Source organism: Dama dama, chromosome 5 (assembly GCF_033118175.1).
Source record: "Dama dama isolate Ldn47 chromosome 5, ASM3311817v1, whole genome shotgun sequence".
In the NCBI taxonomy this organism is placed as follows: Eukaryota; Metazoa; Chordata; class Mammalia; order Artiodactyla; family Cervidae; genus Dama; species Dama dama.
This window is the reverse complement of record NC_083685.1, coordinates 80,956,499-80,972,922: the sequence shown is the minus strand read 5'-3', so window position 1 is coordinate 80,972,922 and position 16,424 is coordinate 80,956,499. Positions and strand designations below refer to the sequence as shown.

Genomic DNA, 16,424 nt, shown 5'->3' with positions numbered 1-16,424 from the left:
TCCTTGGCTTTAAAAGGAATTTTAAAAGTTATACCTGATTCCATCTATTGTCAAAGATGTTGCAGAAATATTGGTGGATATGACACATTTTCTAATTCCAGGTGGAGGTGGCAAAAATATTCTTCTCTGTTGATCTAAAATATATATGAAAAGAAAAGAATAATTCACAACATGCATGTGATCAAACTCAAGTTCTGAAAAACTCCTTTCCATTAGAAGTTGTTTTCTTCACCTCTTTAATTATCTTGAATTAAAAATACAATAGCAAGAACTATTTCTTTACTCATCTTTTACTATTAAGATATCTAGATCCATGGAACCAGATTATTATTGCTAAAATAAACCCCACAGCAGTCCTTTATGTAGGTCGTAGCTCCCTTCGAGACTTTAAAAACTGTGGACCTCGTCTCCATTAAAAGTCACATATGCACACATACACGAAAATTTTCTAACAATACCAGGATGCCTGGGGGCTCTCTAACACCCACCCACGCATACAGATTAAGAACCTTTCTACGCTTTAAAGACTGATTAACTAAGGTTAATCCGTTTTTACTTTTTCAGATGCTGCTGCTGCTGCTGCTAAGTTGCCTCAGTCGTGTCCGACTCTATGCGACCCCATAGACGGCAGCCCACCAGGCTTCCTGTCCCTGGGATTCTCCAGGCAAGAATACTGGAGTGGGTTGCCATTTCCTTCTCCTTTTTCAGATGACTCCATCTCTAAACAAGTAACACCATCCTGATTTTCACTACCCATGCATTCTGAAGGGTGGGCCCCAGCAGTCATGGTTAGAGTAACTTTGCTCCTCTGGCCATAGTTTATGGTGCCAAGGATAAACCTCTCTCCAACTGGACCAGTTCTCATTCTCCTTTGAATCTCTTGGAATAAGATCTGAGATATGCTCAATTTGATTAGGCCAGTCTCTTGCAAAGAGGAAAAATTAACTTGTGAACCATAGGGAAGTGACTAATATAACAGAGGAAAGCTAGTCTAAAGAGAAGAAAGAATGAATCATCTGTAACAGTTCACAAGAGGGTATTTCTGGGTGCGTGGCAATCTCCAAGGCTTAAGAGACATGGTATAAAACAAGTAGAAAGATGGATTTGGCCAGACTTGCCCTCTTGCCTGGTTAAGCAGAGAACAGGAGAGTTACTGTTTGCAAGGAAACGATAACAGCATAGGTAAAAGGAGATAAGTGAAAACTGTTAACAGTCCTGACGCATTCTGAAAATTGCTAAATTCGAAGAGTGAATTGGCAGAAACGGGAAGTCATCATCAGAAAGATGCTTAAAACTGAGGTCAGAAATGATGATACGGACAAAGTCTACAATGCTAAGTTTTCAAATGAGTGGTCATGGTGGGATGAAGGCTCGAGGGGTCAAGCAAGAGATTTGGGTAGATTGTCTATTTCAGTGATCTCCACAAATCAGGAGTGGTCACTCCAAGGAGTACACAAGTCAATCTACCGGCATATGAAAAGAAATTATCAGCATATGTATTTATATTTGTATATATAAATTTGTATTTGTATCTGTATATATATATTTTAACATATATATTTATACTGAACAGTTAAGTATATACATATACTGTAAAAAGAAAAAAAATTTAAATGCATGGTTGCATTTGATTTCCACAAGATATACCCACATTCATTTAGAAAATTTTTTTTACTTGAGCAACTTCAAGTTGTTCTCTCCTCAGCAGCCAAGGAAATCTTAACCAAACCTTTTTTTAAATACAGTACAAAACGTGTTTCCAAATAAAATCTTACAAAGATCCAGGTATTCCCAATATATAAAACAGACCAAAGTTGAACTCTCACAAAGGAGAAAAGGTATGACACAGACAAGCAGTTTTAAAATCATGTACTAGGCCAACCATCTCATTTTATGGATGAGAACTAAAGAGAAGTCAAGTGGCTTGCCCAAGATCCACATATAGACAGGCAAGTTTAAAACCAAGTCAAGTATTACTGCTCTTCTACATCATTCTGAAATTAAGTTAAAAAAGTGCTAGAAAGGCAACTTACACATAAGTGATAAAAATTATTTTTTAGGTGTTTCTTAGATTCAGGCAGCTCATTTCTTCCAGATAGTTCAAATGAGTCACACACTACCCAGTATTTCACATTATATGTTAACACATTTATCTGCTGTCTATGTCTTCTACTATAATGTAGTTCTGTAAGAACAAGGACTTTCTCTTATTCAAGACATACCACTCCCCTCCCACCCCAGTACCTAAAATGCCTGGACCACAGAAAGTGCTCAATAAAGTTCAATGAATTGATAAATTTTAAAATGCATGGTATAAATAACAGAGATCCTTCTAAAGTTTCACATTACCATAAAAGTTTACATAAATTAGAAATGTCCATTCTGAACATATTTATGATCAACTCTGTTTTTCAATTAACTCATTTCTAAAAGTACCTAATTTTAGTCTTGAATTCAAGCAAGATTTCAGTTTATCACTGTTCACTAGTCAATTAAAAAGTTCTTAACCTGCTATTTTGACAAGACTCAGGTTTGTTTCACATTTACATTTCACCCATATACTTTAACACCATATTCCGTAAGTATACACATATGCCAATTTTATGTCTCTTTGTAAAGGTTGGGGGGGAAAGTTAAATACATACATCTTAAAGCACATTCTCAGTTTCCACAAAGAAAAGGGGAAACAATACTTGCACTGTGTGCAAGCTTAGTTCCTCAGTCGTGTCTGACTCTATGCTACCCCATGAACTGTAGCCCACCAGACTCCTCTGTCCACGGAATTTTCCAGGCAAGAATACTGGAGTGGGTTGCCATGCCCTCCTCCAGGGGATCTTCCCGACCCAGGGATCAAATCTGCATTTCTTGCACCTCTCACACTGGCTCTTTACCATGTCTCCTCCACCTGGCTATTTACCACTATTTACCACCACTTACCTGGTGGCTATGAGCCACCAGATAAGCCCACCTAATAAGGTACCAGGATGTAAATTAACAGGCAAGGAGGGAGGATTGGCAAAAAGGCAGAAAGATGTTCCAAAATCTACCATGAAATAAAGATACTGAGGCTAGACCACTTAACACTCTTTAACATTCCTAAGATACATGTATGTTCCACATTATATGTTAAGGCCAACTGAAACATCCTCATAAAATTTGTTTCAAATTGTTCCTAAAGCAGAAACATGTTTGAAAGAGAATGTGTGTGTGTGTGTGAGATAAGAGAAACAGAGAGAAAATGTGTATAAAAGGAACACAGAGCTATAAACGGAAACTGTTAATCAAAGGGGTTAAAATGATTCTGGAACAAAATAAAAGTAGTACAACACTGTTCAGCTCAAACTCTACCCCCACTGGAAGTCATTTTTGGGTGCATCAAAAATATCTTGAGAATCCTCACTAACACAGCTGAAAATCAAACTTCTGACACAGAGAAAAGGCTTCAGATAATCAGTAAATGCAGTTGAAAAGATAAAGTAACTGGAAGGAAGCTAAAATATATGGAAGAGAGGCAATCTAACATGATAATTAAAATTGCAGATCAAAAGATTAACCACTTTATCATGGTTTTGGTGGTAGTTAACAGATATGTGTGCATGTGTACTCAATTGCTAAGTCGTGTCCGACTCCTTGCAACCCCATCGGCTGCAGCCACCAGACTCTGTCCATGGGACTTTCCAGGCAGAAGTACCGGAGTGGGTGCCGTTTTCTCCTCCAGGGGGTCTTCCCGACCCAGGGGCTGAACCCACATCTCCTGCATGTTTTGCACTGGCAGATGGATTCTTTACCACTGAGCCACCTAGGAAGCGCCTACACAGATATGTACATTTCTCAAAACTCATGAAACTGTACACTTTAAACAGGCATAGTTTATTGTATGAAAAGTTCATTTTTTTAAAAAGCACATAAAATTCCAGGAAATTTTTACTATAAAACACCCAACACCAAAAAAATATTCTAAATGAAACTATTGAACTTTAAGGATAAAAATAGGAAATTTCAAGCAATCAGACAGATAAAACAAATCACTTACAAGGAGGGGGAAAAAAATCAGGTTGGCCTCAGACTTCTCCGCAGCAACACTCAATGTCAGAAGACAACTGGACAACGTCTGTCTACCAAGTTCTAAGGAAAAGAAAGTGTAACCCAAGAACATAAAACCCAGCCAAGATGTAGCTCAAGTACAAAGGCAAAAGCCTGATATTCTTAAACAAAAGAACTACAAAAAAACAAAAACAAAAACACCCAGGATCCCTTCTATTAAGAAGAAGAAAAAAAAAAAAGGTTAAAATCTACCAAATCTACCCAATCTAAAATCAATCAAAAGTAGTTTAGGAATGGAAAAATCATGGTAAAAGGATTGATGATAAACACTGGATACATCTGAACAATGTAAAAATAACTTTCAAAAATCAGAAGGGGAGGATATAGAAGAATATAAGTACTTAAGTCTTCATCTTTCAAATCAGGCAATAGATAAGATCTCCAATCAAATATTGTCTAATTTTAGCATATGTGCTGCCAAAGTAAGCACCAAATATAGTCTAGAAGGAAGATATTAACTTCAGCTTAATATTTTTCATTTTTTTAAACTGAGAGCAATCTTTTATTATAAAATATTATCTCATGGTAAAGATTTACTTGAAGTTAAAAGTTAACAATTCCTTCAAGTAAATTCAAGCAAAATTACTTTCTAAAAAAGCAACTAATAGTATAATCTCACTCTTGAAAAGTATTTCTTTCAGCCTACCTACTTACTTATCCTTCTATATGTACACACGTACACACACACACACACACACAGATCTGAATAATGTTCTTTCTAATGTTAAAGATGGTTATTTCTGGATGGAGTTTGAGGTGATTTCTTTAAGTTTACCTTTGTAATTTTGTACACTGCTTGAATTCATTATAATCAAACTGTATCATTTTCCCTTAATTGAGTAATTTTTCTTTAAGAGAGACACCATCTAGGTTAATTCTGCATAGTGGAAAATGCATTTTTTTGGTACTTTTCTGTACTTTTAAAACTTCTACAAAGGGCAGAAAAGAAAAACAAAGGAGCATATGTAAAATCAACCCATTTTTCTTAAAAAAAAAAAAAAAATCTAAACAATAAAACATATCTAATTGTATAAATAAAAAGGTCAGAACAATATACCTCAAAATATTAATAGTGATTATCACCTAATCATGTTGGTGGCACCTAAGTTTATTTTTCTTGCTTTGATGATTTTATTGTTTTAAAAAAGTATGTATTTCTTTCTAAGATAAGATAAAATTTTTCATTTGGGGAGAAAACACATAGACTAAAAGATTTTATGTGAAACTCACTAGCCTTATTCCCCCACATCTCTAATCTTAACATTTAAGGAAACTATCCTAGACAGTTGGTACTCGACATATTGAAAGTAGTATCTCTGTTTTGTAAGCAAAAGAGAAAAAACTATTTTGGGATGTATGCAATAATCTAAATGAGCAGTTTCTCCTCTTTTAAAATGTTGTACACCATCCCAAGGTAAAACTCCTCTCCTTTTCTTCATCTATTGTGGAAACACATGTACTGTTAGATCCTCCACTACTGAATAAATAACCAGTAACCAAATGTAGATTCACCATGTGACCTCAGGAACAGCACTTAGCCTCTATCTGTAAGATAAAGAAATCTGATTATGCATATATATATACATATATATATACGGGTATATGTGCATTTTTCTAGAAAAACAGCCATGGCTTTTAATACTTAAAAAAAAAAATCTAAGATTCCCACCCTCCACAAAAGGTTTCTGCACTGAATTAGAGAATTACTTCAGTGCTAAAAATGCCTAATTCAATGCAAATAATTGTCATCTATGAAGCAACAAGTATACTTCAGTTCACAAATTTTAGTAGGGGTTTAGCTTTCCCTACCTGGAGAAGGAAATGGCAACCCACTCCAGTACTCTTGCCTGGAAAATTCCATGGACTGAGGTGCCTGGTGGGCTATAGTCCATGGGGTCGCAAAGAGTCGGACACGACTGGGCAACTTCACTTAGCTTTCCCTAAATGCACAACTAACATGAAGGAATGCAAGACCTGAACAAAAAGGAGGAAGTAAAAAGAGAGAAAAGGTTTGAGAGAAACAAGAATAAGGTTCTTATTCTTGAGTTTGGTACAAGACATTTATATAACAGAATATCAAGCAGAAAGTGAAAAACCTGGAACTCAATTTAAGAAACATTTAGTTAGGACTTTTTCAACACACAGTACTTGTCCTCAGGAAGTTCACAATCTCATAGAGGGGATGAAACAATCGTAACACAAGTTAAATGTGTCAAATGCCACAAGAGGTACAGTAAAGCACAATGAGGTTCAAACAAAGAAGAGATAAAAGCCAGCTGTGAGGAGGGAAAGCAGGAAGGGTTTTTATGGAGTTGGCTGCACTTGTGAAACAAAATAGCAGAATTTCGAACAGTGAGGGGGGAGAATAAAAGGGAAAGCAGGAGTTCAAGTTCAGGAAGGAGCAAACACAGAATCACAAAAATGTTGCCAGAGGAAAAGAAATCAAAAATAGCTCTTACATTTTGAGCCTGAGTGAACATCACAAGGGGTCGGGGTCAGGGGGAGTTCAGCCCAGTGAGCAGGGTCGTATGACCTGGTAGTAGAAGGAACACCTCAGCACCTCTTCATATTTGACAGATGAGAATTTTTTATGTCAAGCAGGGAGGTATTTAAAGATGTCACTTTAAAATAGCCACATTCACGGCTAGCTCAGAAGTTAAGAGCAAATATAAAATATCCACCTCATAATGTCTACCTCATCACTAAACCTATGGAAACCCCTCACTCCAGGCTACAGGCAGGAAACCCTTTCTTCCCTCTCCTCACTCCCAAATGCAAACTTTCTGTTCCTCAGGCTAATAGGAAATAAAAGAAATAACATTGTATTAAGGTCTCTCCCCACAACCCAAAGTAGCAATAACAAAGAAACTAAGCACTATGTTGTATTTACTAGGCTTATAAAGAAAGTCTTAGATCCCAGGAACCTGCTACTGTCTCGCTACTTCATCAAACTCCATCTCACCCATTACTCAGTACCTCATTGGCTTCATCTGAATGCCTCTTTGCACTGTCATAAACTGCTACAATAAATATGGTTATGATCATAATGGATCACCAGTAGCTCACCTTACAGTGCCCTGGAACCAGAAGGGGAACTAAAATAAATAAACAAAACCCTTCAGTAATGGCTCTACTCAAACCCAATTTCACATCTTTACCATTTACCTATATACGCCAACTGGAATCAAGATTGCCAGGAGAAATATCAATAACCTTAGATATGCAGATGACACCACCCTGATGGCAGACAGCGAAGAAGAACTAAAGAGCCTCTTGATGAAAGTGAAAGAGGAGAGTGAAAAAGTTGGCTTAAAGCTCAATATTCAGAAAACTAAGATCATGGCATCTGGTCCCATCACTTCATGGGAAATAGATGGGCAAACAATGGAAACAGAAACTTTATTTTTTGGGGGCTCCAAAATCACTGCAGATGGTGACTGCAGCCATGAAATTAAAAGACACTTGCTCCTAGGAAGAAAGGCTCTGACCAACCTAGACAGCATATTAAAAAGCAGACACAAAAAAAAAAAAAAAAAAAAAAGCAGACACATTACTTTACCAACAAAGGTCCGTCTAGTCAAAGCTATGGTTTTTCCAGTAGTCAATGGATGTGAGAGCTGGACTATAAAGAAAGCTGAGCACGGAAGAATTGATGCTTTTGAACTGTGGTGTTGGAGAAGACTCTTGAGAGTCCCTTGGACTACAAGGAGGTCCAACCAGTCACTGATTTTCTAAAGGAAATCAGTCTTGAATGTTCATTGGAAGGACTGATGCTGAAGCTCCAATACTCTGGCCACCTGATTGGAAGAACTGACTCACTGGAAAAGACCCTGATGCTGGGGAAGATTGAAGGCAGGAGGTGAAGGGGACAACAGAGGATGAGACGGTTGGATGGCATCACCGACACGATGGACATGAGTTTGAGTAAACTCCGGGAGTTGGTGATAAAGCCAGGGAAGCCTGGAGTGCTGTAGTCCACGGGGTCGCAAAGAGTCAGACATGACTGAGCAACTGAAGTGAACTGATATACACCAACAAAGAAAATCACATACACTGGGATTTAAGGCTGAAAGCTGGCTAAAGTCATATTGGAAGGAAAATGAACGCCAAGTTATTAAGCTGGCATTTTAATTCAGTTGGCAATAGGAAATGACTGGAGCTACTGAATAGGAGACCGACACAATCAGAGCTGTGCTTTTGGAAGATTATATTTACCACAGCAGGTAGGATGGCAAATTAAATCAGGGAAAATCAGTTAGCTGGATATGTTAACAACCCAGGAAAGCAAACTGAGGATCCCAATTCTAATGGCAATGAGGGAAAAAAGAAGAAAAACGAAGGCTCTGGTGAAGATAAAGGCAAAAGAAAACCTGTAGGAGTTGCCACGCGCTTGGACTGTATGATCTAGGAGATGATGAACACATCAGAAAGTGCTGTGAGACCCAGGAGGCCTGGAGTGCAGGAGACTGAACTACAGACAGCTTTCAGGAGTCATCACAAAGAAGTGACAGGTGAATCCTAGAAGCCAACCTCTCCAAAACAGAGAATTCTAAGAAAATAGCAAGCTAAGGAAGAAACCTCAGAAAATAGTCATATTCAGAGGGGAACAAAAGCCAGGGAGGGTGGTAAGGCAACAGACTTATGGAAATAGTGGTCAGAAGAACCAAATAATTATCCTACACAACAGCATTTAAGGAGACTTATTATGAACCCAAAATCAAAATAAAACTGATGGAAAATGCCATGAGATTTGAGGAACAGGTCACTAGCAAGCTTTAATAGTATAAAAACTGAATCTCAGGAAGATAAGCAAGAAGCAATGGCAGATAAAGAACAATTATTTTCAATGTGGCAATAAGATGGAAAGAATGACTTCTTTACTTTATACAGAAGAAGTATGTATGTATTAACAATTAACACAAAGCAACTATACCAGGTTTTGAATTATCTTATCAATTACAAAGTAAATTATAAAAGAATTAGTAGATAAAATCTCCAAAATAATAAAACAAATTAAATACCTAATAATGACCCTACGAATTCCCTTCAAGATGTAATAATCTAAAATAGATGTCAATGTTGAGTGCGAGGGCCCAATACCATCACAAAAGGAGTTTCTAAAATGGTATGTCTATGGTTATTTACCAACACATACATTTCTGAACTGCTTTTGTTAATATACAGATAAGAACCACCTACTCAACGAATACAAAACTACACATAAAATATAAAAACATTCAAATGCTTGTTTGCATTATATAAATGCTAATCCCAGTCAAAGTCCAAATAGGAGACTACAGGTTAACTTCCCTTTCGTATTACAAGTCAAATTCCATAATACAATAGTTATACAAAACAAATTCTAAACCTCATTCAGTAACATTTATTATGAACAAATAGAATGATCAGAGTTAGAATTTGCTCTCTGAACTTAAAAAAGAACTACATCATACTTGAAAAGTAGACTAGTATGCGTGGCTACATAAAAAGAAAACAATCCACTCTCTCTGTTATGTCTGGATATATAAGATTCCTAGAAATTCTGTGGCAGTGGCAAATTAGATTTGATTTATAGTACTACTATCAAGGAATTATAGCCCTCATTTCAAAAAATTAATGACAATATTTTTGTTTTGCTGGGAGAGGACACAGCCCTCTCTTAACAACAGTAAGGGGGATAGATGACCAAAGTCTTGGAAAAGTGAATGTGAAAAGGCTTCAATATGTCTCTCAAGGGATGCAGGATGATTCTCCAAACACTACTTCCTAATCTGGGCTGTTGGTTACAAAGGTGAGTTCACTTTGTGAAATTCTTTGACCTAAACACTTACTGTCTGCATACTGTATCTGTAAACATGTGATTATCCAATAGATTATTCAATATAAAGTTCTTAAAAAATCAAATTTTCTGTTCTAGTGAGGAATTACCTGTTGTCATAGATCCATAACAGGGCAATATTAACAAGCCATCTAGAGTGGTATCTTGGACATCATAATCATAATCAACAGATTCTGCCATCTGAAAAAGTAACTCACAACTTTTTTCGATTTCAAACTGACCTGAAATGAGGGGAGAAAATAATGTCAGCAACTGAACAGCAAAATTATTTAAGAATGAAAAAGAAAAACCCTTCTAGATTTATGTTAGTTTTGCATATTTTAAATATCTCATTTGATCTAAAGTAGATGAACACAAGTTGTAGCCAATCCCAACATAAAATTAAAAATACAAGAAATCCCAGTTTCCAAGGAATTTAAATCTCTAAAGAAATAAAAACATTTACAGTCATCAAGTCTTTCATCTTGCTAACATGGTATTTGAAGAAGAGTCAATAAAGTTAATCATTACCATAGGGGATACTGCATTTGATGTTAAAAATACTTCAAATTCCTTAAAAAGGCTAAGAGATTGTTACAATGTCTCACTTCTGACATTAGTACAGGCAGTGTAGGAGGTGAGCCATGAAATGACTCAGATCTGTTAGCAGAATGCTGCTACTTGAAGAATCACACCAGTCTGAGATTTAACTATTCTATTTTTGATCCAAAAAAGCATGCCTATGAGACACAGATTCCACACCTTATGCACTGCTACCACACAGTACCATCCCACCACTCAAAGAAGAAAGCAGCCGGCAGGATGTCTTTTGAAATAATGAAATTAGTCATTCAGATCCAGGACTGTTTAGTGGTTAACAGTTCTATATACGGTAATAAAAATATTAATATTTTACCATTTAGTATCTTCCTACTAAAAGGTCAGTGTATTTTACATATGTTTACTAAGGAGACTTGTGGTTTTCAGGGCAGTGTAGAATTATCTTACATATCCAATAAAAGATACAACATCTACAACTACTCAGATAACCATAAAAGGCTAGGATAAAATGAGTAGAGCCTAGATTTTCCAACAAAAGTACACAGTAGTGTGGTGCTACATTCCCCTCGTTTTTAAACCTGGTACTGAATGCTCACCAGTCAGAAAAACCAAGATGTCTCCAGCCATTTCATTCAAATGGATATCCATGGTCACTTTCACAATCTAGGGCAAGAAACACAGGCATAAAATGCTAGTGGAGATAAAGTCCCCACCACCACTACCACCACCTCCCTCAGGTCCACAGAAAAATTAAATCTGATTCTCAAAAGTCCTAGGACCTATGAAGGTTGCTGCTAAAATACTAGAGAAAAAAATGAATTATCAAACTACTCAGTCAACTAGAATCACAGATACAGAAAAGACATAAAAAGGATGCCAAGTAATACCGCTTGAATGTATGCAGTATTTTCTCTATCTCGTGGACCAATCAAATTGCAGAATTTTTCTCTGACTGGATAAAGCCTTCCGGGTATATCAAATATTGGACAATTTCCAAAGAATGCAGAGAGCTTGGCTAATTCCATTGTTGCTGACATCACTACGACCTTTAAATGCTCCTTCCTGTTGGGAGACTTCTCCTGAAATAGCTTCTTCAATAAACCAAATAAGATGTCCTGAAAGAAAAGTAAATTTCTAATAAGTCACAAGTGTACATAACAACCAACTTATTTTAAGGATTTTGCTCTCCTTAATCAAAGGATTCATATTTTAATTGACTAAAACGTAAGGAAGGGAAGGCAATTCACTGTACAGTACAAAGCTACCCCCAAAGAAATAAAACTATCTAATAAATAAGCAATAAAGTTAAATACTCACTGTAGTTAGAGTTCTCTCATGGGCTTCATCCAAAATAATGACACTGAACTTGGTAAGATTTGGATCTCCCAGAATATGTTTCAGTAAACATCCATCAGTCATGTATTTGATTGCTGTTTCCTAATGTTCAAACAGCAGAGTATATTAACATACACATTAAAAAAAAAAATCACAGAAATGCACTCCTGTTCTGCAAATTAAATTTTTCCCCTCAAATGTACAGACATCAAGGGATCAAATTAATCTGACTAAATAAAAGAGTACATAAAATAGCCTAATAATATATTTTAATAACATGGATGGTAAACTATGAAACTTGTGACCTACACAGGCAGGAAAACTAAGGGGAATGTTCTGGGATAAAGCAACAATAAGGAAATACAATGAAGTCAGTGGAAAGTGGTTAAGACAATGCAGCGACCTCTGGTGAGCAAGCTGTGGGAAACAATAACGACATGGGATTCGTCCCCCTGTCTCAGCTGCTGTTTTAGAGAACTTAGGAAAAAAAGGAAGGCGGCACCAATCTTATGCTACTCCTCCCTGACCATTTTCCTATAACAAAAATAGGATCAGCCAACTAGCATTAAAAGAAGGTGAGAAAAGGAGTCAACAACCCGAGCTATCTGTAAAACAAGGCAAGGAGAAAACGAAAATCTCAGCAGGGACCACCAGGAATGCAAAGACAGTATTTTGGGGAGTTATTCTGTGCCACTATTGCTAGCCATTCCTATTAGGGACCATAAGCAAATCAGGGATTATTTTGCATCTGGTTCAGGATTCAGAAATCCTGAGGGGATATAAATTGTGGCTATGAACTATTACCATAAATACAGAAGATGCTCAAAAAATATTTGCTCAATAAGTTTGTTAACTGTCATTTTTCCACTGACTTCAAGAATTCAACCATATAATATGGATGAATCTTGAAAATATTAGCTAAATGAAATAAGCCACACAAAGGACACAACATTGTATGATCCCACATTTTAAGTATATAGAAATGCATAGAGATGTAAAGCAGAAAAGATGGTACCAGGGACTTCTGGAGGTGGGGGAGATGGGAATGTGGAGATACAGCACTGTTGTTTGGGATGGTGAAAATATTCAGAAAATATAGAGAGTGGTAACGGTTACAAAACACTATGAATGTACTTAATGCCACTGCATGTTTACCTAAATGTGATCTGAAAATACTAAAAATGGTAAACCTTATTTTATGTATATATTACTACAATAAAATGTCTTTTCAAAGAACACAAATGTAAGTTACATGTCAAGAACTGTAACAGCTAAAATACACAAGGGAATCCTATGAAAAAATCAACATAACTGTCACAAAACTAATTGAGAAGGGAGAAAAGGAGAAAAGGGAAGGCACCCAGGACAAGACATTAATAATGGGCAATACAAATTAATTCTAATCTGAGGCTTTATTTCTTTAAAATGCAAATGAAATTTTGAAGTCAAAATCTTCCATAACTTTTCCCACTCTTTCTATAACTTTACACTACTTAACTAAACACAAACAGAACTTTGGTACCTTGGAGCTGCAATCATCAAAACGAACTTGGTATCCTACTTTGGATCCCAATGTGCATTTCATTTCTTCAGCAACCCTCTGAGCAACAGATATGGCAGCTACTTTTCGTGGCTGGGTCACACCAATCATACCATGTTGTGAAAACCCTACCAAATCCAGAGGTAAAAAACACAAAAATGTTAACCACTGATTCCCATTAAACTGTTTCTGCTCAATCGATACAAACTGTTCAAGAGTTTCTAAAAGAAAACTCTGCAAAATTAACAACACATTGTCTTACATTTGCACCATGGAAATTTAAGTATTAATTAAAAATAAGAGTATATATCAATAACCATACACATATATATAATTAATAACCATTCTCACATACATAAGAATACATATTAACAACCATTTAAATGTACATATTTTAATTAGAATTTTTCCAATTTCAGTCTTAAGATTTACTCTAAAGAATAAGCCAAGAATTTTTAACCTCTAGGAAGACGTAAAATTCCACACACTTCCTAAAATAGATTTACTTTTTCCACAGAAGCTTAAATATACCACTTTTCACAGGTTCTACCATTTTAGTATCTCTGAAAGCGAAATGCATCTTATAACTGATGGTATTTTTTCCTTTACTAATAGGATGTAAAACAGTGGTATGTCTTAACAGCATCTTTCTAAAAAAAATTATTTATTTATTTATTTATTTTTGGTTGTGCTGAGTCTTCATTGCTGCGTGGCTTTCCTCTAGTTTCAGCGACAGGGATGCCTCTCCAGTTGCAGTATATGGGCTTCTCGTTTCAAGCTCTAGGGTGTGAGGGCTTCAGGAGCTGCGGCTCCTGGGCTCTAGGGCAAGGGTTCAATAGTTGTGGCACATGGGTTTAGCTGTTCCACTGCATGTGGGATCTTCCCAGACCAGGGATCCAATCCATGTCTCTTGTTTGGCAGGCAGCTTCTTTACCACTGAGCCACCAGGGAAGCCCAACAGATAGCATCTTAAAAGACCTGATTTATCAGAGTAAGTTAATATGTAAGCTAAGAAATTTTTATTAATATCCAACATAATTTTGCTGTATACCAACCTAATGATATAAAGTTTTACCATAGTGAAAGGAAAGACACTGTAAGGGTAATTTGTTAGCTGGCTTGGTGTTGGGAAAATCAAGGAATAGACAGTTATCTGATATCACTCTGGAAAAAGAACCCAGAAATAGTAATGTCAGCAACAGATATCAATATATCCCTTCCCCTGAAAATCATTTCAATACCCAACGTTGAACAGTCTACTGCAAGACAACCTACTCTACAGCAGAGAATCAATATCTACCTATAATTCTATTTAGAATTATTATGGTAACTGAAAATGCCATTTCAACTAATTCCTGAATCTGAAATAAGACTATAAAAAAAAGCGAAATATACAAGGACAGTGTGCCAAGAGAAGAATCGGACTGTAAAACAAATGATAGGCATTTATGTAATACAAAGTCCTATTAGCTTTTAAAAGGATATTTTTTTAAATGCTCCCAATATCATCCCAGAATAAAATTACCTGCTTCATATAGATATTTTGGGAGTTGAGTTGTTTTACCACTTCCTGTATTTCCAGTAACAATAAGGAATGAATTGTCCTTCACAGCTTGAATAAGCTTTTTTCTTTGTTTCTGAATGGGAAAAGTTGGAGTAGTTCCTCCCTCCTGTGATGTGCATCCTTTCTCTTCTGTAATGAAAGGCCGGGGGGGGGCGGGGGGATGTACAATTAAAAGGCCTGTAAAGATATCTCAATTTCCAAAAACTGAAAAAGAGAATAACAATAGAATTTTAGGGTTGGAAAGAATCAACCCATGACTTCTCGGTGAAATCCCTTACATCCCATTTGCGAGCGAGTGTTTCTAAGCTCAGAGCAACTTTTTAGTGAGATCAACTTGAGCATTTCTTAATGCATGACTCAAAGTATCTGACAAAGTAAGCCTAGCACAAGGCAATATATTTGCAGGTATACCTATCCAGAAGCACAAAACCCAATTTTATTAAATAATAGACCCCAAAACTGGAACAGGGCAGAAAAACTCTCAGCTAAATGAAAAGCCACCTGTATTTGCTTCTGATTCACGGTTCAAGTTAGGTCCCCTTTCAGAGTGACTGATATCCCAGAAGGCCAAGTGGTGGGTAACCATGGAAACTGGCTCCTGGAAACTGGCTCCCTTCATACCGTACCCAAAGGCAGGCTGGCGGCCCGGCGGAGGGGCGGAGGGGTGGGAGGGGGAACGGGTGGGTAGAGAACAAAGGCTTTCTGAGCCTATTTAAGAGCTGGACGCGTCCCGGCGTTGGGGTGCACTTTTTTGCCCCCCAGCAGGGTTTTCGCCCAACTTAGGTCTGGGACCGCCCCTCTCCAGTCCAAAGTGGCTCTCTGGACGCAAAGTTCGCCTCCGGCGTGGAGGGTGACAGGAAGGCTGCAGCCTGCAGCCTCCTCTTCTCCGCCTGTCTCAGGAGGACTTTCACACCCCCCCCCACCTCCCCCCCAAAGCCCCGTGCTACCACTCCCGCTGGCCTCCGCGGAGTCCCGCGGACCGCACCTCTATCTGCGACGGAACCTGCCGAAGGCCGCTCTTCCTGGAGGTCTCTCGAACGCTCACCTTCCTCCTGTCGCCTTGGCGCCCTGCCCGCGACGGCGGGAAACCGGGACATAGACCTGGCCCCGAGCGGAGGTGAGCACGTCCACCGGTCCTGGGGAGATGGGCGGGGAGAGGCGAAGACGCGCCCTGATGACGTCGCGGTGTTTACTTCCGCGCGTGCGACTCGGGCGAAGGGAGGGGGAGCCGCCCGATGACGTGGCTCGAGGAGCCCGCCCGCCCGGGCGCCAAGCGGAGCGCTGTACCCCGGGTGTTTCCCGCCCGCCGCCTGCGTGCGCTGCGCTTCCGCGCGCAAAGCCAGCCCCGACGTCCGGGAGGGCCCGGTCTGGGGTCTCCGCTTGTGCGCAAAAGGACCGGGAGACGCCTTTTTTGAATCAGTGGTCGCTGCAGACGCATCCAACCTTCACACACCTAGCGTGATGTGACCCTTTGTCAGGAGCTGAAATCTTTCCTAGCGTTC

The 16,424-nt window shown here is 38.1% G+C and overlaps 1 protein-coding gene across 2 annotated transcripts in view; it reads right to left on the bottom strand.

The window, feature by feature from the left end:
- DHX40 (DEAH-box helicase 40) overlaps positions 1–16,096 on the bottom strand; it is a 45,302-nt gene extending 29,206 nt beyond the window's left edge. The window contains exons 1-8 of one of the 2 annotated variants that reach the window (XM_061142661.1): positions 15,968–16,096; positions 14,884–15,051; positions 13,341–13,486; positions 11,801–11,920; positions 11,371–11,598; positions 11,080–11,146; positions 10,033–10,164; positions 35–134 (exon numbers count right to left, since the gene is read on the bottom strand). In XM_061142661.1, the coding sequence (XP_060998644.1) occupies positions 35–134; positions 10,033–10,164; positions 11,080–11,146; positions 11,371–11,598; positions 11,801–11,920; positions 13,341–13,486; positions 14,884–15,051; positions 15,968–16,019 (1,013 nt within the window). In that variant the 5' untranslated portion in view covers positions 16,020–16,096. Of the gene's footprint in view, positions 1–34; positions 135–10,032; positions 10,165–11,079; positions 11,147–11,370; positions 11,599–11,800; positions 11,921–13,340; positions 13,487–14,883; positions 15,052–15,907 lie in introns of both variants that reach the window. The other variant, XM_061142660.1, reaches the window with a different exon arrangement.
- Positions 16,097–16,424: the final 328 nt, after the last annotated feature.